Consider the following 25,742-nt stretch of genomic DNA (forward strand, 5'->3'; position numbering starts at 1 on the left):
ATAACAATATAATAAAATAGCATTACTCAAAAAAAAAAAAAAAAAAAATTATTTGACTCTTAACATCTCTATCATATATATATATATATATAGACAAGAACCAAAACTTTTTTTCAAAAGGCAGCTTTAAGCAGGTAATGAGTCCTAGACTATCCTTATCATGGGGTTCCTCCGCTAATTCATGCTTTTAGCGGGCATGTTTCCAACCTAATCTTATTGTTGTGCCTGCTTGGGCTGCAAAAGTCAAATTAACGTAATCCCATTAGATTTCTGTTCGGAGGAAGATTTTGATTATTTAAATGAATATATTGAAAAAATAAATAAAGAGACAAGAGTATTATAAAAATTATATCGAGCGGTGACAATGAATTGATGGTGTAAATTTCTGGCATAGGTTGTTTTGACGGTAGTGATTCTCGTGATTATAGAAAGTTTGAAATGGAGTTGTAATGGCAATAGGTCGGAAATTTCTTCGATCCACTCCATTAAATTGACATATGTTTTTAATGTATTTATTCTTTTTTTTCAAACAACATATATCAATTTAATAGACTGAGTTAGACATATGTCAATTCAATGGACAAAAATGCCCCCTTTTTTCATATGCCACATGATGGGTTTGCATGATATAGGGCCACCGGCCAAACTGCACTGTCCTAATATCTTACATCACCATAGCCATCCTTGTACGGAGGCCTTCAAGGGACCACCCAAAAAGAAGAAAGCCAGAAAAAATCGGACAAAGGGAAACCTGCCTCCTGGTAGAAGAAAATCAGTTGGCACCTTGGTCAATAATACAAAAGATATGTTCCATGTTGTTCCTGTATTTTTTTCTTTTTTCTTTTTTCTTTTTTTTCAATATCAAGGGCTTCAAATATGTAGCTACAAGTACACGTCATTGCATGCTAGGATTGAGGCTTTTCTATGATGTATGCATCTTTCATGGAATGCTACGACACTTTCAACCTATATGCTAGATTTCCCTTTTCGGATTTTCCACACTGCTTCCAACCAGAAAGCACCGCAGTCTGTCTCACTTTCACCACACTATGGGGGGAAGGAGATAGCCTGATGACTGGCCATCTTTTTGAAATTTCAGAACACTTTTAGGAGAAACATTTATAGAGAAACATCATTGAGAAGTCTCATCATTTCCCCCACCTTGAGCTACAACTGCTTCACCTTGAGCTACAACTGCTTCATCCTGCGGCAACTTCGATCCAAGATTTTCCTCTTCTAATAGTGAAACTTTATTTGAACCATCATCTGTCCTAGTATGCTTTTTTGACTCCTCATTTGGTTCCACAGTACTGCTATCTCCAGGTTCTTCTATATTTTCAACTTGGTGCTGTTTCTGACTTTCTGAATTGGACAAAGAAAGGGGAGCACCACCCAACCCTTTGGAAAGACAAACATACCTAAGAACCAGTTGTTTGTAATTATTTAGCAGGTCTTCTACGTCATTAACTGTTAGGTCACCGACATGGGCAAACAAGTATGGATAATCCCGAAAGACTTGGCTCACCATATCCTCCTTCAGAAGCATAATTGCCCCTTTGTTCTCCAAATCTGAGAGGGATGGAATTTTTGGCATTGATAACTGATCTTTTGCATATGGGGCCTCCTTACTTGTGGATTTTGTTTCAGACGATTTTGGCCGTAATATGGAGTCCCTATCCTTAACATGCAAAGACTGATGTTTAGGTTCCACAGATTCGGCTGCATTTCTGTCACTTTGATCAGACTGACCATCAAAATCAGTTGAAAGCCCAGAAAGAAGTGCTTGAGCAGATTCTATGTTCTTTTCAAACTCAGTTTCATCCATTGAAAGAGCCTTTGCATCAATGTTAGAGATGAAAGACTCGGCTGAGAGCATGTTTGTAAAAAAATACGCTGATTCTGCAACTAATCGAGACTGATTCCTGTACCTTTGAATATACAACAGATTTGAGTGCAGTTGTGGAGGGTTTGCCTGCACGATATCATTCATGTAATCTAGATATAACAATGTAAATGTCACATTTCAAGAGACATTAACCAAAACAAATCATACGAAGAATGGAAGCCATTAGTTAGCAAAGCATTATCGATACTAAATCAGGCCTTGTGTCATTACAATAATTAGCACTCCCTCCCTTCCACCTCCTCTCCCCTGAAAAAGATAGGTGGAAGAGATGCAACCATTTCATGATATCCTGAGACACAAATACATGCATTCTAATGTGATTTAACCCACATGCTAGAATTACTTTCTACAACTTTTATCTCTCTTTAGTTTTAATTTTTAAATGCATGGCAGATATAAAGAATCCTATTACCAAAAAAATCTGCAAGAAAAGGTACAAGTTACAAATCTATATATTTTGCTGGTTTAATGAGTAGTAAAATTCATACATGGAGAAAGTAAACATCAACAACAAGAATTAAAATATATATATATATATATATATATAAAATTGACAAATTAGCAATAATAGTACCAATACCACTGAATATCACAACATGGATTGGCTAACTTTTTATCCATTTTTTTAAAATACGGTTTAATTTCTTAATTGTGGCTTTAGAAAGCATAGAAAACTTTCAAGGACACACACACACACATGCATGCACCAACACATATATATCTATATATAGATATCATATATATTTAATTTCTTATCCCCATGTTCAAGTCCTACTTTCAAGATTTTACCATTTCCCATGTCAGGAGTCTCTGTACTTCATAGTCAGTAAGCAACAGTAGACAAAGATTTTTTTTTCTTTTTTTAATGATTGACAGAGCATAGAAATTTTTTTAAGTACTTATTGAAAAAAATTTAGCCATGAACACAATTACAGATATTGAAACCAACTCTTAAGATTTTCTTTTCTCTCTCTCTCTTTTTTTTTTTAATAACGCTTAAGATTTCAGGAATAAACCAAGTCATAATGGTATATATAATCTCACCTTTAGAGTAACATAAATCAGGACAGGAAGAAATTCATCAGCTCCAGGGGGATTCTCATTTGAAGCAATAGAAGCATTATGCAGTAAGTTACTGATAACCTTGCAACAATTGAGGATACAGACAAGCTTGTCTCTTGGTGCCTTGTACATATTGATCTTCTGCAGTTCTTTTTGTGCAAGCTGCCAATACAAGATTAGAGATGCAGGTAAGACTTCAAATGAAAAATATCCCATAAATAAAACCAGTTTCACAACACTCCTCAAGTGTACGTGGAAGTGAACAGGAATAGAAACAATATTGGTGTTCTTCCAAGGTATCCCACATTTCAAAGTGTGTTCCATCATGCACTTTTGTGAAAACCATCTTGTAACATTGTTTAAAAGTTCTTTGTCTCACGATTTCAAATTTGTTCTTGACCAGTGAAATGACCTTGTATGTGTAATTCTTGGATAAAGTAAAATACCTAACTTTCACCTCTATGAAGAAAATATACTTTATCTGCAATGAAGGATTGACTACCCCAGGTAATGGATTCAACAGATTCCTATTCATGACCTGATCAACATGCCTTGTTGCTAAGATTCAGCCAACATGAGAGTCAAGATATATATTCGGAGCAAGGTTTCATCAAAGAGTCAAAAATGAAAGGATCAATATGAAGCCAGTAATTCTGTTGAATTGGCAATACATGAGACTCGGCATGCCAATTGTGGAGTCAACATGATTCCAAATGTTGATAGAAAACACCAATAATAGCAAGTTAGCAATGGAATCATTGTCTCGCTTTGGTACCCGCAAATTCACATTCCTATTGCTATTTAGAGCATATTTGAGATTGCGTTTGAAAAATAGAACTTTTAAATTAAAAAGAGCTTTTGGGCAAAAGCTTCATTTTTAAGCTTTTACTAAAAGTACGTTTTGGCCATTTTTAGGCTTTTTGGACCATTAAAAGCGCTTTTAATTTTTTACCAAACGAGTACTTTTTCTTCAAACGGACTTTTTGAGTGTGAAAATTACTTTTAGGCCCGTCAAACACAATCCCAAACAGGCTCTTAGTGCAATAAGAACGTACAAAATAATTTTATCACATGAATCACACTTCACAAGCACTATTTTTTACGGGAGCAAGCTCCAAACTTTTCCTGTTGCTTTATTTGTTTTTTCTTGCTAAAGAAAAACTCCTTACTTTAGCTAACCAAGCTCTACAACACCTTGGGTTTCAGAAGACTGGAAATGTAGAGCCCTGGATTGAGTTTTTAACTAAAAAATTCTGAATCCATGATAACAGTCTTTTTTTTTCTAAATATCTATAGTGGGCAATGGAATGAAAGCCCTTCAATAGAACTTTCCCTAAATATCCATTTGAAGGGACAGATGAATAGTTGAGCAGAGCCAGCTGAAGGAAGGGCACTAACAAAAGCAGGAGCTTTTTAAGCGTGCTCTGGAATCCCCTGCTCGAAGCTTCTTGGTCACAATAGCACCTCTCTTCCTCCCCAAGAAAAAAACAAAAAAGAAACAGAAGAAAAAAATCTAATCTAGGTCAATCAAGCTCAGGATTGAGACAGTGAAGTACGAAAATTGTAGGCAGTCAAAAAATCCAAAGAAATGTGACAGATTGAGGGAGAAAAGGAGCTTTAGTGCCTCAACTGAAATGCAACTATATGGTTATCAGCTGCATGCATATACAATTTTAGTACAACCAATAAAGCAGTCACAGTCAATGGCCAAAGATGGAAACCATTATGCTCTTAGGAAGCATGATTGATTCATCTACTCATTTTAAAAATAATTACCCAAAACCAATTTTCAAATTCCTAGTTAGATATAGAACTAACACTGAACTAGACTTTTATTTGAGAAAAGAAAATGATCACCTCTAGTAGGAGGGGAGGAGGAATCCAGGACATACCATCATGGACAAAATCGAGAGAGAGAGTGAGAATATATCACGTAGAACCTCTACTTACTAGCCATGATGTTTCATTTTGAAAGGTTGGTTTGATATCCAAATTTTCTGGTTGAATGAATTGTTGAATCAAAGACATCTTCTCATAAAGTTGGTCATCAAGTTTTACGTCATCTGAATGTGAAGCAAATACACGAGTAAATAACTTTGTCATGACATACTTCTCCAGTCCCTGTATTTGAAAGAAAGCACAAGATAAAAGAAATCAGTATATACAGAAGTATGATCCAAAAACAGCACATATTACAAAGAGAAAAACACCCAAAAAGGAAATGAAAACAATAAAATTACCAAAATTAAAAAGAAAAATCATCCAAACAAATCCTATACAAGGCAAGAAGTATGAAGTACCCAGCTTTTTGCTACTTTTAAAGATATAAAATAAAAGTGAATAGTGCATGCATGATCTCATAAATATTTGTGTACCAACAAAAGGAAAATATTAACCATTTGGCCAATAATAGGTCTAAAGCATTATAGGGTATGTCTGGAAAAGTTTTTTAAGAACACTTTTTAGTTTTCAGACACTCTTCTCAGAGAAGTGTATGAGAAATCTCCTCCAACAGTGTTTGGTTGTCTGATAAATTTTTCGACCATTTAAAGAACACTATAGCCACTTTCTCTCTTCGCAAACCAGAGCCAATAAGACCAACCATTGCCTAACCTATATAGCCTATACGGTTGCCGCTGAAGAGAATAAACACTCATGATTAATACTTCAACAATCACCACAATACTTCATAAATCCTCATCCACTCCTGTTATCTCACTTTCAACAACTGTCTCCTCTAAGCACTCCTTAAAGCCAAGCTCAAGTGCCCACCAAAACCATGCATGAGCGGACCTCCAACCCATGACAAGTGCTTGAACGCGCTCCAAAGCCCAGGTGATCTACCCCACCACCATAGCTGGGCATGACCCAACTGCAGTGGCTAGGTAACCCAGCCACCCCTAGCTGCAGTGGCTAGGTTACCGAGCCACAATAGCTGGGCATTGCTGGGGCTATTTTTTTAATTTTTTTTTCAATATTCGAACAAAATAACATCATTTCAGTTCATTTTCGTTGATATCATAATCCATCTCAAAGACACTGTTCTCCAAGTACCAAAGATAAGCTTGTGTAGTATCCTTTTTTGATAAGCTAAAGAGAGAGAAAACAAAAAACAAAGATGGTAGATAAGAGAAAAGAACTGAGGTCAGTTCTGAACTAGTTATGGATTTAAGAATCCTCTCTAGTCATCAAAGAAAGATTCCTAGGGTATATATTAGGTTCACTGGGCCACACCCACTTCCTATGCTACTTACTAATTGGTGGCACCATAGAGTAAAAAGATATTAAGATATCAAGGTTCATACTTTGATACCAAGGTTCATATTAAGATACCCTTTGCAAATATGGCAAATTCCCATGGAGAAAAGAAACATAGGATTTTCAATGGGTCAAAACTGAAGATAAACTTTCAGAAAATGCAATTTATTTCTCCATATTGGATTTTCATGCTGAGCTTTCAGATAATGCAATTTATTTTCTTCTTTTGATAGTTAGATTTGAACCCGACCCTGACCCTGACCCAACACCTAGGTGCCTGGTAATGCAGCTTTAGCTCGGTGCTTTTGACAGAGGTTTAGTATCCATATTTTTATGATTCTGCATATCTCCATTGTACACTGATTGATTTCAAGAGTTCTATTAGACTCATTAAATAAGTCGCTTTCAGAAGATCATTGGAGTCATACCACAAAGAACAACAGAAGTCAGAAGTTATTTTTTGATAAGTAACTTAAGTCAGAAATTATGTCCAGAGTTGTAATGCCTTCGTTCTCTCATTCACTCAACTCCTATTTCCCCTTCCCTTCAGCCTTTCTTTCTTCATCATTTATACAGAAATATATTTCAAAGCAACACTTGTAGCCGATGCCTGAAATATTATGGGTTGTGCCCCTATGCCATCAGGTGGATTGCTTACGTCCAATGGTGTAGAATCAAGAGGGTGGCAGTCAATGAAAAATTCTGTTTTCCCCTACACTGTTGTCCCTAAGAAAGGAAAAGAACCTACGGGGAATTAGGAAGCTAAATCAGCAGTGAATGTTAGGGAAATTGCTTTTTAGTTTGAGAGCTTTTAGAACTCATTTATTTTAAGACTTTCATAAACTTACATTAATGCCTTTTCTCTTCTCTCTCCTTTCTTTTTTAATAAGTATCTACATGTTAGTTTCATTCATATCCCTTCAAATTGACACACTGACAGAAAACAAAAGTTGAAGGTCTCAATAGTCAATCTTCTGTCATGATATCACCAGAACAACTACAAGAACTTCTCGGTGGAATCCCCGGGGCCGAGAGGACCAAAATAAGTGTTGGGGTTATCCCACATCGGTTGTGGAAGAGGTTGGTGGTTACTTTTTAAGTGTGAGGAAAAGCCTCACCTCTTGAACTAGCTTTTGGGGTTGAAAGAGGCCCAAGACCACCCAACACTGGTATCAGAGCCCAGATTTATCAACAAGTCTCGGCCCAACAGTCCACAGGAGAAACGGGTTGTCGCTGCTTCGACCCAAGGTCCGATGTGTGAGGGGTAGATTGTTGAGGTTATCCCACATCAGTTGTGGAATGGGCTGGTGGTCACTTTATAAGTGTGAGGGAAAGCCTCACCTTTTAAGCTAGCTTTTGGGGTTGAGAGAGGCCCAAGACCACCCAACAATAAGAATTGTTCTCTGGTCCTTTTATTAAGATTCTAGGACCTAATATTCCATGATATAGTACATTGTTATATTTTGTATACCTTTTCATTGACCTATGAATAATGCAATTCTATAATAAAGTCGCACAAAGAAAAGAGATATACATAATAGAACATCATAATAACACAACGATTTTTTTTTTTTTTTAATAAGTAATGTAGTATAGAAAACGCGCAGAGGGGCGCAACCCTAGTACATAGGAAGTAGACAAGAGGACGCCTAAGTAGAACTAGAAAAGAGAAAAAGAAAATCAGAGAAACTAATCACTAAAGGAGCAAGCCAAGCAACCGTCCAACTGAAAAGAGTAGTAAAAAAGAAGTGCAAAAGATCCTCCAATTCCTTTCGGAATCCTCAAAGAATCTCCCATTTCGTTTAGTCCATAAGCACCACGTGATGCACAGCGGGGCCATTTTTCAAACCACGGCACTTCGAGAACAACCACCCCTCATGATAACACAACCATCCTATAAATAGATGCAAATACAAGGTAAATGTCTGAGTAACTCACTTCACCAGCACTCTCCAGCTCCTCAGCTGAGCAACCAACCCAAAGTGGATGAGCCCTGAAAGCTGATTCCATTTTGGCAAGGAACTCCTGTACCGCTGCACTGTCCTTCTCTGGATCGGGAGCATTGTTTGAAAACAAGACAATAAAACTGCCATATGGAAGACATCACATTCAAAACCTTGCACATGATTGTTTTGTAAAGAGAAAAATTATTATTATGGCAACTCTTCTACAGAAAGGGTATCATGATTTTCAGTTATGAGCTCCTATCTGCTCTGTCTGATGAGTCACAACACCTTATAGCATCTCCAACAAGGTTAAGTAAAATAGCTAGTCATGAGAGAAGAGAGAAGGAAGAGAGAAATTATTAAAGAAATGATCTAGTGTTCTTTTGCCATTCACTGTAGCACCAAATGTATTTTAGCTAGCCTATGCTGGAGGTGAAAAGGGGGCAATATTAGCTGAATTTAGCTAATATGGACATTTTACCTAATTTGCTAAAGATGCTCTTAGAATTGAAAATTATTTGTCGAGTAATGCTACTCTTCACACTCATTTTACATGAGCAAACGTACCATGTTTTAAGTGATGTCACCCACTTAAAATAAAAAAGAAAAGAAAAGTCACTTAAAACACGATAAGTCAACCGTTGTGACATAAGTATAAAGAGTAGCATTACCCTTATTTTCCTTTGACTATGGACTGCTGCAGGGATACAGCTTTTAAAATGGGGACTGCCACTAGGTAATTCACATTGAACTTGCTAGGTTTACAAATTGACATGACAATCTACCCTGCGTGATACTCATTGTGGATTGACATCAAAGTTGTAAGAGGTTGTAGTAAAAGTTACAGTAGGCAAGCATTTTCCTTCAATTTATGAAATCAAAATTATCTAACTTTGCACTACTACAAGCAAGAAAAAGTAGTTCCCAAACATTTCCTAAATTATTTGGCAGAATTGCGATAAGTAAATAGAAATATCTGTTGTTCTTTTTTGGAAAAAAACACGATAATTGCAAGAACTTAGCAGTCAAGATATAGGGGAATTAGGAAAATTGAAGGATTCAATTTGGAAACTGTATCAATCATATGATAAATGCAGTACCTTTTGATGGATTTGACGAGATCAGCAGCGGAGGGTTGTCGCATGCGCTCCAGAAAGTCGTGCAAACCCAGGAACACGTCAGCGTTCTCCATCACCCACCACCGTCCGATCGTATCAAAATTCTGAGCTTCCCAGTAGAATGAAGAGACCCCGCAGTACTGGAGTAGCTTTGAATGCTAAAACGATGTTTTTTATTATCCGTTTTCGGTGTTTTGTTTTTGAAAGAATTGCTAGGGCCCAGCCCAAGGCCTGCCTTGAAATGGCCGGGTGGCTGCCTTTGCTTTGAAAGAATTGCTAGGGCCCAGCCCAAGGCCTGCCTTGAAATGGCCGGGTGGCTGCCTATAATTGCTAAGGCCCAACCCCAAACTACTTATCTTTGGTTTTTTCTTTTACATTTTTTTCTTGGTTTTTTTTTTCCTTGATGTGACTGTTTATTATTGCTGATTCAAAAGAGATATGCTTGGTTGCAATAAAATGGTCATGTTTTGGTCATTTTAATCCTAGGTGGCAGGCCTTTATAATTTTTTAATATTTAAAATTTTTAAGTTTTTGAATCAAAATTAAAATAATAAAAAATTCATTAAAAAAAAATTGAAAAATAAAAAGGGAAAACACTGGAGGAATGTTGGCCTAGGAATGCAGGTCTAATTAATCTATTTAATTAAATGAATTTATATAATGTTATACTCATGTGACTTAAACCTGATAATCTGATATGCGACGACGCAAGGGCGAGCAATTTTTGACACATATCTCATGCGACATAAACCTGACATGCGACGACGTAAGGGCGAGTAATTTTTGACACATCTCTTATGCAAACCCGATACAAACTTAATACAGAATTAGTAAATTAGAATTGAAAAAATAATTTTGTTACATGAATAGGTAACAGATCGAGTAATGCGCCTATTAAATTATGAAATATGTAGCCTATTGAGGTCTTAGTGTGTGGATGCAGGTTATATGTTTAACCACCTTAATCTTTGTGTCTTTCTCTATTTCCTTCATTTCATATTATTCCACATTTTATATTCATCCCATTGTGAGATCTTATAAGGTATTAGTTGAGATCTTATAATTATCATCCTTGTCTTCCAGATTGAGCTTCATGTAGCGAGTCGTGAAAGAAGAGATTGAACAAAACAACAACTAAATTACATGGTGGGGAGTTGCGTACTCAAATACGATATGAAGTAAAATCTCAAAAGTACAGTTAAACGCAAGTTTCTAAATATGCCTGAACCCCGCCTGAGTAGAATACAACGAGAGGCTACATGGTTTCGAACGGCCAATAACACCACAAACACAAAGAAACTAAGGAAAACATACATGTTAGGAAAGAGCAGGAAATTGAAAATGAAGAGTGACACCAAAGAACATACATCATTAATAATCTCTGCAAAAGCCAGAATAGAAGCTGTAGAAACCATGGCTAAATCAATTCAAATTGCAAAGATAGAGTAAATGGTCTAATTATATATGAAAATGTAGTGGTACTGGAACGTAGCGAGAAAGGAATTGGAGCCGTGATTTGATGTGGACGGTGCATTCTCTCTCTTGGGGTTCTTTTTGTTTCCTTTTTTTTTTCAATTTTCTTTTTTTTTTTTTTTTTTTTTGAAAAGTTTGCAATAGTTTGAAGTCCTTGATGGGCTGTTGGGGAAACACCGGAGGAATGTCGGCCTAGGAATGCAGGTCTAATTAATATATTTAATTAAATGAATTCATATAATGTTATACTCATGTGACTTAAACCTGACATTCGACGATGCAAGGGCGAATAATTTTTGACACATATCTCATGCGACGTAAACTTGAGATGCAACAACGTAGTTTTTGACACAAGTCTCATTCAAACCCCGATACAAACTTAATACAAAATTAGTAAATTAAAATTGAAAAAACAACTTTGTTACGTGAATACTTAACAGATCGAGTAACGCACCTGTTAAATTACGAAATATGTAGCCTACTGAGGCTTTAGTGTGTAGATGTAGGTTATATGCCGAACCACCTTAATCTTTGTGTCTTGCATTCTATACTCATCACATTTTGAGATATTATAAGGTATTAGTTGAGATCATATAATTATCATCCTTATCTTCCAGAGTGAGCTTCATGTAGCAAGCCGCAGAAGAAGAGATTGAACATAACAACAACTAAACTACATGTCGGTGAGTTACATACTTAGATACGGTGTGAAGTAAAATCTCAAAAGCACAGTTAAACGAAAGTTTCTGGATACGTTGGAACCCCGCCTAAGCAGAATAACAACGAGAGGCTATGTGGTTCTAAACGGCCAATAACACCACAAACACAAAGAAATTAAGGAAAACAAACATGTTAGGAAAGAGCAGGAAATTGAAAATGAAGAGTGACACCAAAGAACACACGTCGTTAATAATCCCTGCAAAAGCAATAATAGAAGTTGTGGAAACCATGGCTAAATCAATTCAAATTGCAAAGATCAGGGTGAATGGTCTACTTATATATGAAAATGTAGTAGTACTGGAACGTAGCGAGTAAGGAATTTGAGCCGTGATTTGATGTGGAACGGTGCATTCTCTTTGTTGGGTTCATTTTGTTTTAGTTTTTCCAATTTTCTTACATTTTTTTTAAAAAAAAAAAGTTTAATGTGGTTTGAAGTCCTTGATGGGCTGTTGGGGAAACAATGGAGGAATGCAGGTCTAATTAATCTATTTAATTAAATGAACTATATATAATGTTATAATCATGCGACTTAAACCTGACATGTGACGACGCAAGGAGGAGTAATTTTTGACACATATCTCATGCGACGTAAACCTGACATGCAACGACGTAAGGGCAAATAATTCTTGACACATATCTCATGCAAATCCCAATACAAAATTAGTAAATTAGAATTGAAAAAATAACTCTATTTCGTGAATACGTTATAGATCGAGTAACGCACCTGTTAAATTACGAAATATGTAGCCTATTGAGGCTTTAGTGTGTGGATGTAGGATATATGCTGAACCACCTTAATCTTTGTGTCTTTCTCTATTTCCTTCATTTCATATTATTCCGCATTTTATACTAATCGCATTTTGAGATCTTATAAAGTATTAGTTGAGATCATATAATTATCATCCTTATCTTCCAGAGTAAGCTTCATGTAGCAAGCCGCAAAGGAAGAGATTGAACAATAACAACAACTAAACTACATGTCAGTGAGTTGCGTACTTAGATACGATGTGAAGTAAAATCTCAAAAGCACAGTTAAACGAAAGTTTCTGGATACGCCCGAACACCGCCTAAGCAGAATAACAACGAGAGGCTATGTGGTTCCGAACGGCCAATAACACCACAAACACAAAGAAACTAAGAAAAACAAACATGTTAGGAAAGAGCAGGAAATTGAAAATGACGAGTGACACCAAAGAACACACGTCGTTAATATAGCACTAGAGTGCTTGACTCCTACTCTACATGCTATCATCTCCACGTAGACTCTTAACAAACTATTACTCCAATTTGCAAACACAAATTGGTGACCAAGTACCAAACATTCGCTTGGGGGAGGTAGTGTCATAGACCTGTGGCTTGGGTCTAAGCAATAGAAGCTCCCAAAGCGTACCCCACTCTCTCTCTCTCTCTTCCCCTTCGACCTCACAAATTTGCAAACACAAACCTCACCACTCACCAATAAAAAGAAAACTTGTCGCACGAGTCCCAGTGACCAAATGCCATCGTTTCCCTCCCAATTATAATTATGAGGAATAACACTTTCAGTTATAACCAACAATGGGGTGGGGACCGTGGGGTTACATGCCATGTTGACGATAGATTCCTCAAATTGCCACCCTTGCTACCCTTTTCATGTCGTTCCTCTTGCTATTGCCCAATGTAGGGGTGTCAACCCCGTTCGGTTTCCCGATTTTTGGCCAAAACCGAAACCGGAACTAGGGTACCCCGGTTCTCGGTTTTGGGAAACCGGAACCAGAACTGGGACCCCGGTTAAAATCGGCCGGTTCCGGTTTTACCCGGTCCGGTAACCGGTTTTTGAAGAAAATTAGTTTTTGGGCTTATTTTAGGTATTTGGCCTAAAATAAGCCCCATTTTTTTTTTTCATAAGTTAGCTCATTTTTTAAAAAAAAATTCTATTAATCTTTTTGTCTAAATTAAAGAGGCTTTGTTATGATTGTTCCAAATAATAAAAAAATAAACCTAAAAAAGCCCAAAAATCCTAAAAAAATCAATGTTTTTGCCAATTTGGGCTTTAGAAATAAAAATTCAATTTTTTAAAATACCCTAAAAATCATTTTAAATTAGGTACATAAAGAAAACATTAAAACAATAAAAAGTAAAAATAGAGAAGTGAAATGAAGAAGAGGACTAGAGGAGAAAATGGAGAAGAAGAGGAGCTTGCGGCATGATGTGAGAAAAGAAGATGAAGGGGACTTAGGGGAGAAGTGAGAACTGGAGACGGGAGACCTAAAACTAAGCGTAAAAAAATTAAAATATATTAATATATATAATATAATAATATATAAATATTATTTAATAAAATATAAACCCGGTTCAGTAGCTCGATAGGAACAATTTTTGAACAAATTAAGTTTTGGATTTTCGGACCAAACTGGGATTCCGGTTCCGATTTTTGTAATTTTGGCACTCCAGCGTAACTCACAAAAGCAAAGAAAACCCATTTCGACAACTCATAAGAGCACACCCCATTTATGCAAACAGCAGACAAAAGAGTGACTGAGAGAGAAATCCCATGGAAAACAGGCCTCTCTCTGCCAAGCTGATTCAAAACAAATTTCCTTACTGAAAAGAAAAAAATATCTTACAAAAGAAATAATCATGGAAAAATGGAATTCCATAGACTATCCATCCATTCCTTTCTATAAGCCTTTATATAAATATAACATAAATGTCATGTATTTTTTGGAACGGTGACGCTTTGACAATGGGAATGCACATTTTTATCACCCCAATAAGTAATTAAAACAGAGCAATCATCTCCTCCATCCCAATGACATACACTGACATTTTTTTGTAAGAAAAACTATCCTCTTGGCTACTGTGTAATTTACTCTAATATAAAGTATGTTTACAATAAATTATATAAACTACATGTTTATCTTATAATTATTTAAACATATCATTTACTTCATATAATTATAATTATTTGATTAATCACCACTTTTAGCGTAGTAAAATTTCTTTGAAAACACCATAATATGATTTACTTTATATAAACAACTATAATTTCTTTGAAAAGCGTTGTTTCACTTAAATGTGCCTTTTGATTTTAAATTTACGGTCTAACTTAAAATTGACACTTGTCAGCATTTTAAATAGCCACTTATCTTTTTTAGACCCTCTTCTATTAAAAAAAAAAAAAAAGGTTGAATAAAAAGCAATATATAAATTAGAAAAGAAAATAAGGAATAAAAAGGGCAATGGAAGAACAAAACCACATAAAATAAAGACAAACAAATGGAAAATGGAAAATACTAATATAATGGAAAATATTTTTCTTTTCTATATAACTTTCTTGGTTCCAATAAAATTGATATAGGTTTAGGAAGAAGTTAATTCAAATAGAGATTTTTTCTTTCGACCATCATTTGATTATATAATGTATAAGAAACTACTTTTAGAAAATAAAGTAAAAATAACGCATTAAAGGTTTCTAAAATAAAAATAATGCATTAAAGGAAAGGCTCGACGAAGGGAGGGAGATGCGGCGGGGGAAGGAAAATGCTTTCGGAGATCAAGATTTTATTTGTTTTTTTTTTTGGCCGAATTTACTTGGTTATATCATGCTCACATTTAAACTTCATTTCTCTAATTTGTCACACACGACTGTTCATTGTTTAAGATTATGAAAAAGAGTAATTTTAAAAGTCTTTCTTATGTCTTTTTTGTTTTTCCAAAAATAATATAATTTTTAAAATCACCATTTAATCATGCTTTATCAACCTGACAATAATATAATCTAATAATCTTGATCTATATCTGTCCAATATTTGGCTACAACAAAAAATAGTCCCACACGCCCTTTTTTTTTTTTATAATTTTTTTTATAATTTATTTATTTATTTATTTTTTTTAAAAAAAGAAGCAAATTACAAACAAAGAGAATGGTTATATAGGGATCCTTCCCACTATTGGTCATAATAGAAGAAAATATGAAGGTAAGTGTATTGAAAATACTTCAAAACGCAAGATGACAAGATTAATAACGGCCCAATTGGTGAGATGGTGCGCATGTGGGCCAAACGTGTATTTAAGTCTCACATATAACCCCTTTTCATCCTCACACACACACGCACACAAATAATAATAATAAAAAAATAAAAATAAAAATAAAAATTGTTAAGGAAAGTAGGGAATCCCATCAAACTCTGAAACATAAGCTGAAAGGGATTTTCATCACAAAACTAGAAAGCAATGCGATTTTTGTTTTTCACTACACGAAGAAACATCAGTACAAAGAACCAACAAGTAATAGCAATTTGCTCCTATTCATGGGGCTACTCACTGAGCATAGTGTGCATATGAGACCCATCCCAAGAATCATGATGTTACATTTTAATCCTTGAGGAAAAAGAATAAACAGGGAAAAAAAAAAACATTTAAGAATACTGAGATTGTGTACTAATGAACAGCTTCTATATAACTTTTTGACCACATCTTGCTCACCAGCACTTACAAGGCTGAAGTTGTGTATCATAGATATATCCAAAACTTTCATCATTTTAATGCTCTAAGCTGCCTCTCACTGAAAAGACATGTTCCATGTTATTACTGTATATTTTCTTTTTTCAATATCAAGGGCTTTAAATATGCAGATACAAGTACACGTCATTGCATGCTAGGATTGAGGCTTTTCTATGATGTGTGCAGATCTTCATGGAATGCTATGACACTTTCAACCTATATGCTAGATTCCCCTTGCCGGATTTTCCTCACTGCACTTCCAACCAGAAAGCACCGCAGTCTGTTTCACTTTCACCACACTAAGGGGGGAAGGAGATAGCCTGATGACTGGCCATCTTTTTGAAATTTCAAAACATTTCTAGAGAAACATCATTGAGAAGTCTCATCATTTCCCCCGCCTTGAGCTACAACTGCTTCATCCTGCGGCAACTTTGTTTCAAGATTTTCCTCTGGTAATAGTGAAACTTTATTTGAACCATCATCTGTCCTAGTATGCTTTTTTGACTCCTCATTTGGTTCCACAGTACTGCTATCTCCAGGTTCTTCTATATTTTCAACTTGGTGCTGTTTCTGACTTTCTGAATTGGACAAAGGAAGGGGAGCACCACCCAACCCTTTGGAAAGACAAACATACCTAAAAACCAGTTGTTTGTAATTATTTAGCAGGTCTTCTACGTCATTAACTGTTAGGTCACCGACGTGGGCAAACAAGTATGGATAATCCCGAAAGACTTGGCTCACCATATCCTCCTTCAGAAGCATAATTGCCCCTTTGTTCTCCAAATCTGAGAGGGATGGAATTTTTGGCATTGATAACTGATCTTTTGCATATGGGGCCTCCTTACTTGTGGATTTTGTTTCAGACGATTTTGGCCGTAATATGGAGTCCCTATCCTTAACATGCAAAGACTGATGTTTAGGTTCCACAGATTCGGCTGCATTTCTGTCACTTTGATCAGACTGACCATCAAAATCAGTTGAAAGCCCAGAAAGAAGTGCTTGAGCAGATTCTATGTTCTTTTCAAACTCAGTTTCATCCATTGAAAGAGCCTTTGCATCAATGTTAGAGATGAAAGACTCGGCTGAGAGCATGTTTGTAAAAAAATACGCTGATTCTGCAACTAATCGAGACTGATTCCTGTACCTTTGAATATACAACAGATTTGAGTGCAGTTGTGGAGGGTTTGCCTGCACGATATCATTCATGTAATCTAGATATAACAATGTAAATGTCACATTTCAAGAGACATTAACCAAAACAAATCATACGAAGAATGGAAGCCATTAGTTAGCAAAGCATTATCGATACTAAATCAGGCCTTGTGTCATTACAATAATTAGCACTCCCTCCCTTCCACCTCCTCTCCCCTGAAAAAGATAGGTGGAAGAGATGCAACCATTTCATGATTTCTACAACTTTTATCTCTCTTTAGTTTTAATTTTTAAATGCATGGCAGATATAAAGAATCCTATTACCAAAAAAATCTGCAAGAAAAGGTACAAGTTACAAATCTATATATTTTGCTGGTTTAATGAGTAGTAAAATTCATACATGGAGAAAGTAAACATCAACAACAAGAATTAAAATATATATATATATATATATATATAAAATTGACAAATTAGCAATAATAGTACCAATACCACTGAATATCACAACATGGATTGGCTAACTTTTTATCCATTTTTTTAAAATACGGTTTAATTTCTTAATTGTGGCTTTAGAAAGCATAGAAAACTTTCAAGGACACACACACACACATGCATGCACCAACACATATATATCTATATATAGATATCATATATATTTAATTTCTTATCCCCATGTTCAAGTCCTACTTTCAAGATTTTACCATTTCCCATGTCAGGAGTCTCTGTACTTCATAGTCAGTAAGCAACAGTAGACAAAGATTTTTTTTTCTTTTTTTAATGATTGACAGAGCATAGAAATTTTTTTAAGTACTTATTGAAAAAAATTTAGCCATGAACACAATTACAGATATTGAAACCAACTCTTAAGATTTTCTTTTCTCTCTCTCTCTTTTTTTTTTTAATAACGCTTAAGATTTCAGGAATAAACCAAGTCATAATGGTATATATAATCTCACCTTTAGAGTAACATAAATCAGGACAGGAAGAAATTCATCAGCTCCAGGGGGATTCTCATTTGAAGCAATAGAAGCATTATGCAGTAAGTTACTGATAACCTTGCAACAATTGAGGATACAGACAAGCTTGTCTCTTGGTGCCCTGTACATATTGATCTTCTGCAGTTCTTTCTGTGCAAGCTGCCAATACAGGATTAGAGATGCAGGTAAGACTTCAAATGAAAAATATCCCATAAATAAAACCAGTTTCACAACACTCCTTAAGTGTACGTGGAAGTGAACAGGAATAGAAACAATTTTGGTGTTCTTCCAAGGTATCCCACATTTCAAAGTGTGTTCCATCATGCACTTTTGTGAAAACCATCTTGTAACATTGTTTAAAAGTTCTTTGTCTCACGATTTCTAATTTGTTCTTGACCAGTGACATGACCTTGTATGTGTAATTCTTGGATAAAGTAAAATACCTAACTTTCACCTCTATAAAGAAAAGATACTTTATCTGCAATGAAGGATTGACTATCCCATGTAATGGATTCAACAGATTCCTATTCATGACCTGATCAACATGCCTTGTTGCTAAAAGATTCAGCCAACATGAGATTCAAGATATATATTCGGAGCAAGGTTTCATCAAAGAGTCAAAAATGAAAGGATCAATATGAAGCCAGTAATTCTGTTGAATTGGCAATACATGAGACTCGGCATGCCAATTGTGGAGACAACATGATTCCAAATGTTGATAGAAAACGCCAAAAATAGCAAGTTAGCAATGGAATCATTGTCTCACTTTGGTACCCGCAAATTCACATTCCTATTGCTATTTAGTGCAATAAGAACATACAAAATAATTTTATCACATGAATCACACTTCACAAGCACTATTTTTTACGGGAGCAAGCTCCAAACGTTTCCTGTTGCTTTATTTGTTTTTTCTTGCTAAAGAAAAGCTCCTTACTTTAGCTAACCAAGCTCTACAACACCTTGGGTTTCAGAAGACTGGAAATGTAGAGCCCTGGATGGAGTTTTTAACTAAAAAATTCTGAATCCATGATAACAGTCTTTTTTTTCTAAATATCTATCGTGGGCAATGGAATGAAAGCCCTTCATGAGAACTTTCCCTAAATATCCATTTGAAAGGACAGATGAATAGTTGAGCGGAGCCAGCTGAAGGAAGGGCACTAACAAAAGCAGGAGCTTTTTAAGCGTGCTCTGGAATCCCCTGCTCGAAGCTTCTTGGTCACAATAACACCTCTCTCCCTCCCCAAGAAAAAATCAAAAAAGAAACAGAAGAAAAAAATCTAATCTAGGTCAATCAAGCTCTGGATTGAGGCAGTTAAGTACGAAAATTGTAGGCAGTCAAAAAATCCAAAGAAATGTGACAGTTTGCGGGAGAAATGGAGCTTTAGTGCCTCAACTGAAATGCAACTATATGGTTGTCAGCTGCATGCATATACAACTTTAGTACAACCAATATAGCAGTCACAGTCGATGGCCAAAGATGGAAACCATTATGCTCTTAGGAAGCATGATTGATTCATCTACTCATTTTAAAAATAATTACCCAAAACCAATTTTCAAATTCCTAGTTAGATATAGAACTAACACTGAACTAGACTTTTATTTGAGAAAAGAAAATGATCACCTCTAGGAGGAGGGGAGGAGGAATCCAGGACATAGCATCATGGACAAAACCGAGAGAGAGAGTGAGAATATATCACGTAGAACCTCTACTTACTAGCCATGATGTTTCATTTTGAAAGGTTGGTTTGATATCCAAATTTTCAGGTTGAATGAATTGTTGAATCAAAGACATCTTCTCATAAAGTTGGTCATCAAGTTTTACGTCATCTGAATGTGAAGCAAATACACGAGTAAATAACTTTGTCATGACATACTTCTCCAGTCCCTGTATTTGAAAGAAAGCACAAGATAAAAGAAATCAGTATATACAGAAGTATGATCCATAAACAGCACATATTACAAAGAGAAAAACACCCAAAAAGGAAATGAAAACAATAAAATTACCAAAACTAAAAAGAAAAATCATCCAAACAAATGCTATACAAGGCAAGAAGTATGAAGTACCCAGCTTTTTGCTACTTTTAAAGATATAAAATAAAAGTGAATGGTGCATGCATGATCTCATAAATATTTGTACCAACAAAAGGAAAATATTAACCATTTGGCCAATAATAGGCCTAAAGCATTATAGGGTATGTCTGGTAAAGTTTTTAAGAACACTTTAGTTTTCAGACACTCTTCTCAGAGAAGTGTATGAGAAATCTCCTCCAACAGTGTTTGGTTGTCTGATAAATTTTTCGACCGTTTAAAGAACACTATAGCCACTTTCTCCCTGCAAACCAGAGCCAATAAGACCAACCATTGCCTAACCTATATAGCCTATACGGTTGCAGCTGAAGAGAATAAACACTCATGATTAATACTTCAACGATCACCACCATACTTAATAAATCCTCATCCACTCCTGCTATCTCACTTTCAACAACTGTCTCCTCTAAGCACTCCTTAAAGCCAAGCTCAAGTGCCCACCACAACCATGCATGAGCGGACCTCAAACCCACGACAAGTGCTTGAATGCGCTCCAAATCCCAGGTGATCTACCCTGCCACCATAGCTGGGCATGACCTAACTGCGGTGGCTAGGTTACCAAGCCACAATAGCTGGGCATTGCTGGGGCTATTTTTTTAATGTTTTTTTCAATATTCGAACAAAATAACATCATTTCAGATCATTTTCGTTGATATCATAATCCATCTCAAAGACACTGTTCTCCAAGTACCAAAGATAAGCTTGTGTAGTATGCTTTTTTGATAAGCTAAAGAGAGAGAAAACAAAAAACAAAGAAGGTAGATAAGAGAAAAGAACTGAGGTCAGTTCTGAACTAGTTATGGATTTAAGAATCTTCTCTAGTTATCAAAGAAAGATTCCTAGGGTATATATTAGGTTCACTGGGCCACACCCTCTTCCTATGCTACTTACTAATTGGTGGCACCATAGAGTAAAGATATTAAGATATCAAGGGTCATACTTTTTTTTTGATAAGTGAAATGTCATACTTTGTAGACAATACCCTTTGCAAATATGGCAAATCCCCGTGGAGAAAAGAAACATAGGATTTTCAATGGGTCAAAACTGATGATAAACTTTCAGAAAATGCAATTTATTTCTCCATATTGGATTTTCGTGGGGTCAAAATTGATGCTGAGCTTTCAGATAATGCAATTTATTTTCTTTTTTGATAGTTAGATTTGAACCTGACCCTGACCCAACACCTAGGAGCCTGGTAATGCAGCTTTAGCTCGGTGGTTTTGACAGAGGTTTAGTATCCATATCTTTATGATTCTGCATATCTCCATTGTACACTTATTGATTTCAAGAGTTCTATTAGACTCATTAAATAAGTCACTTTCAGAAGATCATTGGAGTCATACCACAAAGAACAACAGAAGTCAGAAGTTATTTTTTGATAAGTAACTTAAGTCAGAAATTATGTACAGAGTTGTAATGCCTTTGTTCTCTCATTCACTCAACTCCTATTTCCCCTTCCCTTCAGCCTTTCTTTCTTCATCATTTATACAGAAATATATTTCAAAGCAATACTTGTAGACAATGCCTGAAATATTATGGGTTGTGCCCCTATGCCACCAGGTGGATTGCTTACATCAAATGGTGTAGAATCAAGAGGGTGGCAGTCAATGAAAAATTCTGTTTTCCTCTACACTGTTGTCCCTTAGAAAGGAAAAGAACATACGGGTAATTAGGAGGCTAAATCAGCAGTGAATGTTAGGGAAATTGCTTATTAGTTTGAGAACTTTCAGAACTCATTTATTTTAAGACTTTCATAAACTTAAATTAATGCTTTTTGTCTTCTCTCTCTTTTCTTTTTTAATAAGTATCTACATGTTAGTTTCATTAATATCCCTTCAAACTGACACTTTGACAGAAAAACAAAAGTTGAAGGTCTCAATAGTCAATCTTCTTTCATGATATCACCACAACAACTACAAGAACTTCTCGGTGGAATCCCCGGGGCCGGGAGGACCAAAATAAGTGTTGGGGTTATCCCACATCGGTTGTGGAAGAGGCTGGTGGTCACTTTATAAGTGTGAGGGAAAGCCTCACCTCTTAAGCTGACTTTTGAGGTTGAGAGAAGCCTAAGACCACCCAACACTGGTATCAGAACCCAGATTTATCAACAAGTCTCGGCCCAACAGTCCACAGGAGAAACGGGTTGTCGCTGCTTTGGCCCAGGGTCCGATGTGTGAAAGAGAGATTGTTGGAGTTATCTCACATCGGTTGTGGAATAGGCTAGTGGTCACTTTATAAGTGTGAGGAAAAACATCACCTCTTGAGTTAGCTTTTGGGGTTAAGAGAGGCCCAAGACCACCTAACAATAAGAATTGTTCTCCGGTCCTTTTGATAAAGATTCTAGGACCTAATATTCCATGATATAGTACATTGTTATATTTTGTATACCTTTTCATTGACCTATGAATAATGCAATTCTATAATAAAGTCGCACAAAGAAAAGAGATATTCACAATAGAAAATCATAATAACACGACCATTTTTTTTTTTTTTTGATAAGTAATGTTGTATAGAAAACGCACAGAGGGGCGCAACCCTAGTACACAGGAAGTAGACAAGAGGACGCCTAAGTAGAACTAGAAAAGAGAAAAAGAAAATCAGAGAAACTAATCACTAAAGGAGCAAGCCAAGCAGTCGTCCAACTGAAAAGAGTAGTAAAAAAGAAGTGCAAAAGATCCTCCAAATTCCTTTCGGAATCCTCGAAGAATCTCCCATTTCACTCAGTCCATAAGCACCACATGATGCACAGCGGGGCCATTTTCCAAACCACGGCCCTTCGAGAACGACCACCCCTCATAATAACACAACCATCCTATAAATAGATGCAAATACAAGGTAAATGTCTGAGTAACTCACTTCACCAGCACTCTCCAGCTCCTCAGCTGAGCAACCAACCCAAAGTGGATGAGCCCTGAAAGCTGATTCCATTTTGGCAAGGAACTCCTGTACCGCTGCACTGTCCTTCTCTGGATCGGGAGCATTGTTTGAAAATGAGACAATAAAACTGCCATATGGAAGACATCACATTCAAAACCTTGCACATGATTGTTTTGTAAAGAGAAAATTATTATTATGGCAACTCTTCTACGGAAAGGGTATCATGATTTTCAGTTATGAGCTCCTATCTGCTCTGTCTGATGAGTCACAACACCTTATAGCACCTCCAACAAGGTTAAGTAAAATACCTAGTCATGAGAGAAGAGAGAAGGAAGAGAGAAAATATTAAACAAATGATCCAGTGTTCTTTTGCCATTCACTGTAGCACCAAATGTATTTTAGCTAGCCTATGCTGGAGGTGAAAAGGGGGCAATATTAGCTGAATTTAGCTAATATGGACATTTTACATAATTTGCTAAAGATGCTCTTAGAATTGAACATTATTTGTCAAGTAATCTACTTTTCACGCTCATTTCACATCAGCAGATGTTTTAAGTGATGTCTCATGTCACCCACTTAAAACAAAAAAGAAAAGAAAAGCCACTTAACAGTGATGTCACCCACTTAAAACAAAAAAGAAAAGAAAAGCCACTTAAAACACGTTAAGTCAACCATTGTGACATGGGTATAAATTTTCCTTTGACTATGGACTGCTGCTAGGATACAGCTTTTAAAATGGGGACTGCCACTAGGTAATTCACATTGAACTTGCTAGGTTTACAAATTGACATGACAATCTACCCTGCGTGATACTCATTGTGGATTGACATCAAAGTTGTAAGAGGTTGTAGTAAAAGTTACAGTAGGCAAGCATTTTCCTTCAATTTATGAAATCAAAATTATCTAACTTTGCACTACTACAAGCAAGAAAAAGTAGTTCCCAAACATTTCCTAAATTATTTGGCAGAATTGCGATAAGTAAATAGAAATATCTGTTGTTCTTGTTTTGGAAAAAACACGATAATTGCAAGAACTTAGCAGTCAATATATAGGGGAATTAGGAAAATTGAAGGATTCAATTTGGAAACTGTATCGATCATATGATAAATGCAGTACCTTTTGATGGATTTGACGAGATCGGCAGCGGAGGGTTGTCGCATGCGCTCCAGAAAGTCGTGCAAACCCAGGAAGACGTCAGCGTTCTCCATCACCCACCACCGTCCGATAGTATCAAAATTTTGAGCTTCCCAGTAGAATGAAGAGACCCCGCAGTAATGGAGTAGCTTTGAATACTAAAACGATGTTTTTTATTATCCTTTTTCGGTGTTTTGTTTTTAAAAGAATTGCAAGGGCCCAGCCCAAGGCCTGCCTAGAAATGGCCGGGTGGCTGCCTTTGCTTTTGAAAGAATTGCTTTGGCCCAGCCCAAGACCTGCCTTGAAATGGCCGGGTGGCTGCCTATAATTGCTAAGGCCCAACCTCAAACTACCTATCTTTGGTTTTTTCTTTTACATTTTTTTCTTTGTTTTTTTTTTACTTGATGTGACAGTTTGTTGCTGCTGATTCAAAATGTACACATGTCAAAATTTTATTGGATTTGATGTCGCCATCAACCTACATGTCATTGTTCATCACTAAACAATTTAATAGAGTCAGTGATTTTATAATGATTCATACCTTGATTTGATGAATTTTAAATTGTAGGGAGAGATTTGATACAAGAAAAAAATATAAAGGGAAAAATATAATTTCCCTACTTAATTGTGAAATTTCAATTTTTTCTCTCAATTTTTAAATTCTAATTTTAATTACTTTAAGTTTTTCATATTTTTTTATTGAGATATGTTATACATTATCTTCTGATTCTTCTCCCATCCTTCCACTTTTCAAAATTACTATTAGATCTGGGGGCTTATATGTAGGATTCACATGGCTTACATATTCAATGGTGATTTTAAAAAATAGGAGGATGAGAAAAAAAAAACTAATAGATGAAATGAAGCATTTTCATTTTATTTATTTATTTATTTCACTACTCCCGCAAGTTTATCTTATATTTAAACTTCATTTCTCTAATTTGTCACGCATGTCAAATTATGAAAAAGAGTAATTTTAAAAGTCTTCTTATGTCCTTCTAATGTCTTCAAAAATAATGTAATTTTTAAAATTACCATTTAATCAAGCTTTATCGACTTGGCAATAATATAATCTAATAATCTTGATCTATGTCTGTCCAATATTGGCTACAACAAAAAACAGTCCCAAACGTGTATTATTATTATTTTTTTCTAAGCAAATTACAAACAAAGGGAATGGTTGTATAGGGGATCCTTCCCACTATTGATCCTAATAGAAGAGAAGATGGAGTAGTATTAAAAATGCTTCAAAACACAAGATTAATAGCGACCCACTTGGCAAGATAGCCAAATTTTGCCCAATTTGGTTCTATTTTTAAAATTGTTAAGGCTCTATCCAATAAACAATTTTGGCCCTATTTTAAATGTTTTTTTGGGCCATACTCATTAAGTTTTTTTTATTTTTGGCCCTTACTTTCAAATGTCTATTTTTTTGGCCCTTACGAGAGTCTTTAGTTCATAATAATAATAATAACAAAAAAAAAATAAATAAAACCAATATATATAAAATAAAAAATTATAAATAACCGAAGAAAAAAAAAATGGC

General features: G+C 35.7%; 2 protein-coding genes across 4 annotated transcripts; both read right to left on the reverse strand.

The window, feature by feature from the left end:
* Window positions 1–577: 577 nt before the first annotated feature.
* LOC132188788 (vacuolar protein sorting-associated protein 9A-like) lies at window positions 578–9,441 on the reverse strand. 3 transcript variants are annotated; one of them, XM_059603328.1, is made up of 5 exons: window positions 9,273–9,441; window positions 8,165–8,312; window positions 4,919–5,089; window positions 2,951–3,130; window positions 578–1,972 (listed from the first exon to the last, which is right to left on the reverse strand). In XM_059603328.1, exons 1-5 carry the CDS (start codon window positions 9,362–9,364, stop codon window positions 1,133–1,135), a joined length of 1,431 nt encoding a protein of 476 aa, XP_059459311.1. In that variant the 5' UTR covers window positions 9,365–9,441; the 3' UTR covers window positions 578–1,132. The 3 variants fall into 3 exon arrangements, with proteins under 3 accessions (XP_059459311.1, XP_059459318.1, XP_059459329.1); XM_059603335.1 differs by having other exon boundaries at window positions 8,165–8,274; window positions 9,273–9,357; XM_059603346.1 differs by lacking the exon at window positions 8,165–8,312 and having other exon boundaries at window positions 9,273–9,363.
* A 6,457-nt stretch (window positions 9,442–15,898) lies between these two features.
* On the reverse strand, window positions 15,899–24,347 carry LOC132189149 (vacuolar protein sorting-associated protein 9A-like). Its single transcript, XM_059603727.1, has 5 exons — window positions 24,179–24,347; window positions 23,042–23,189; window positions 19,812–19,982; window positions 18,077–18,256; window positions 15,899–17,156 (listed from the first exon to the last, which is right to left on the reverse strand). Exons 1-5 carry the CDS (start codon window positions 24,268–24,270, stop codon window positions 16,338–16,340), a joined length of 1,410 nt encoding a protein of 469 aa, XP_059459710.1. The 5' UTR covers window positions 24,271–24,347; the 3' UTR covers window positions 15,899–16,337.
* Between the last annotated feature and the right edge of the window lie 1,395 nt (window positions 24,348–25,742).

The sequence above is a fragment of the Corylus avellana genome, chromosome ca1, assembly GCF_901000735.1.
Source record: "Corylus avellana chromosome ca1, CavTom2PMs-1.0".
NCBI lineage: Eukaryota > Viridiplantae > Streptophyta > Magnoliopsida > Fagales > Betulaceae > Corylus > Corylus avellana.

Coding starts and splice junctions, on each gene's coding strand:
- LOC132189149 (XM_059603727.1), bottom strand. CDS start 24,270: ATGGAGAACGCTGACGTCTTCCTGGGTTTGCACGACTTTCTGGAGCGC. Junction 19,983..23,041: donor AGCTGGAGAGTGCTGGTGAA/GTGAGTTACTCA, acceptor TTTCAAATACAG/GGACTGGAGAAGTATGTCAT. Junction 17,157..18,076: donor TGATTTATGTTACTCTAAAG/GTGAGATTATAT, acceptor GATATCGTGCAG/GCAAACCCTCCACAACTGCA.
- LOC132188788 (XM_059603328.1), bottom strand. CDS start 9,364: ATGGAGAACGCTGACGTGTTCCTGGGTTTGCACGACTTTCTGGAGCGC. Junction 5,090..8,164: donor AGCTGGAGAGTGCTGGTGAA/GTGAGTTACTCA, acceptor TTTCAAATACAG/GGACTGGAGAAGTATGTCAT. Junction 3,131..4,918: donor AAAATGAAACATCATGGCTA/GTAAGTAGAGGT, acceptor TTGTATTGGCAG/CTTGCACAAAAAGAACTGCA.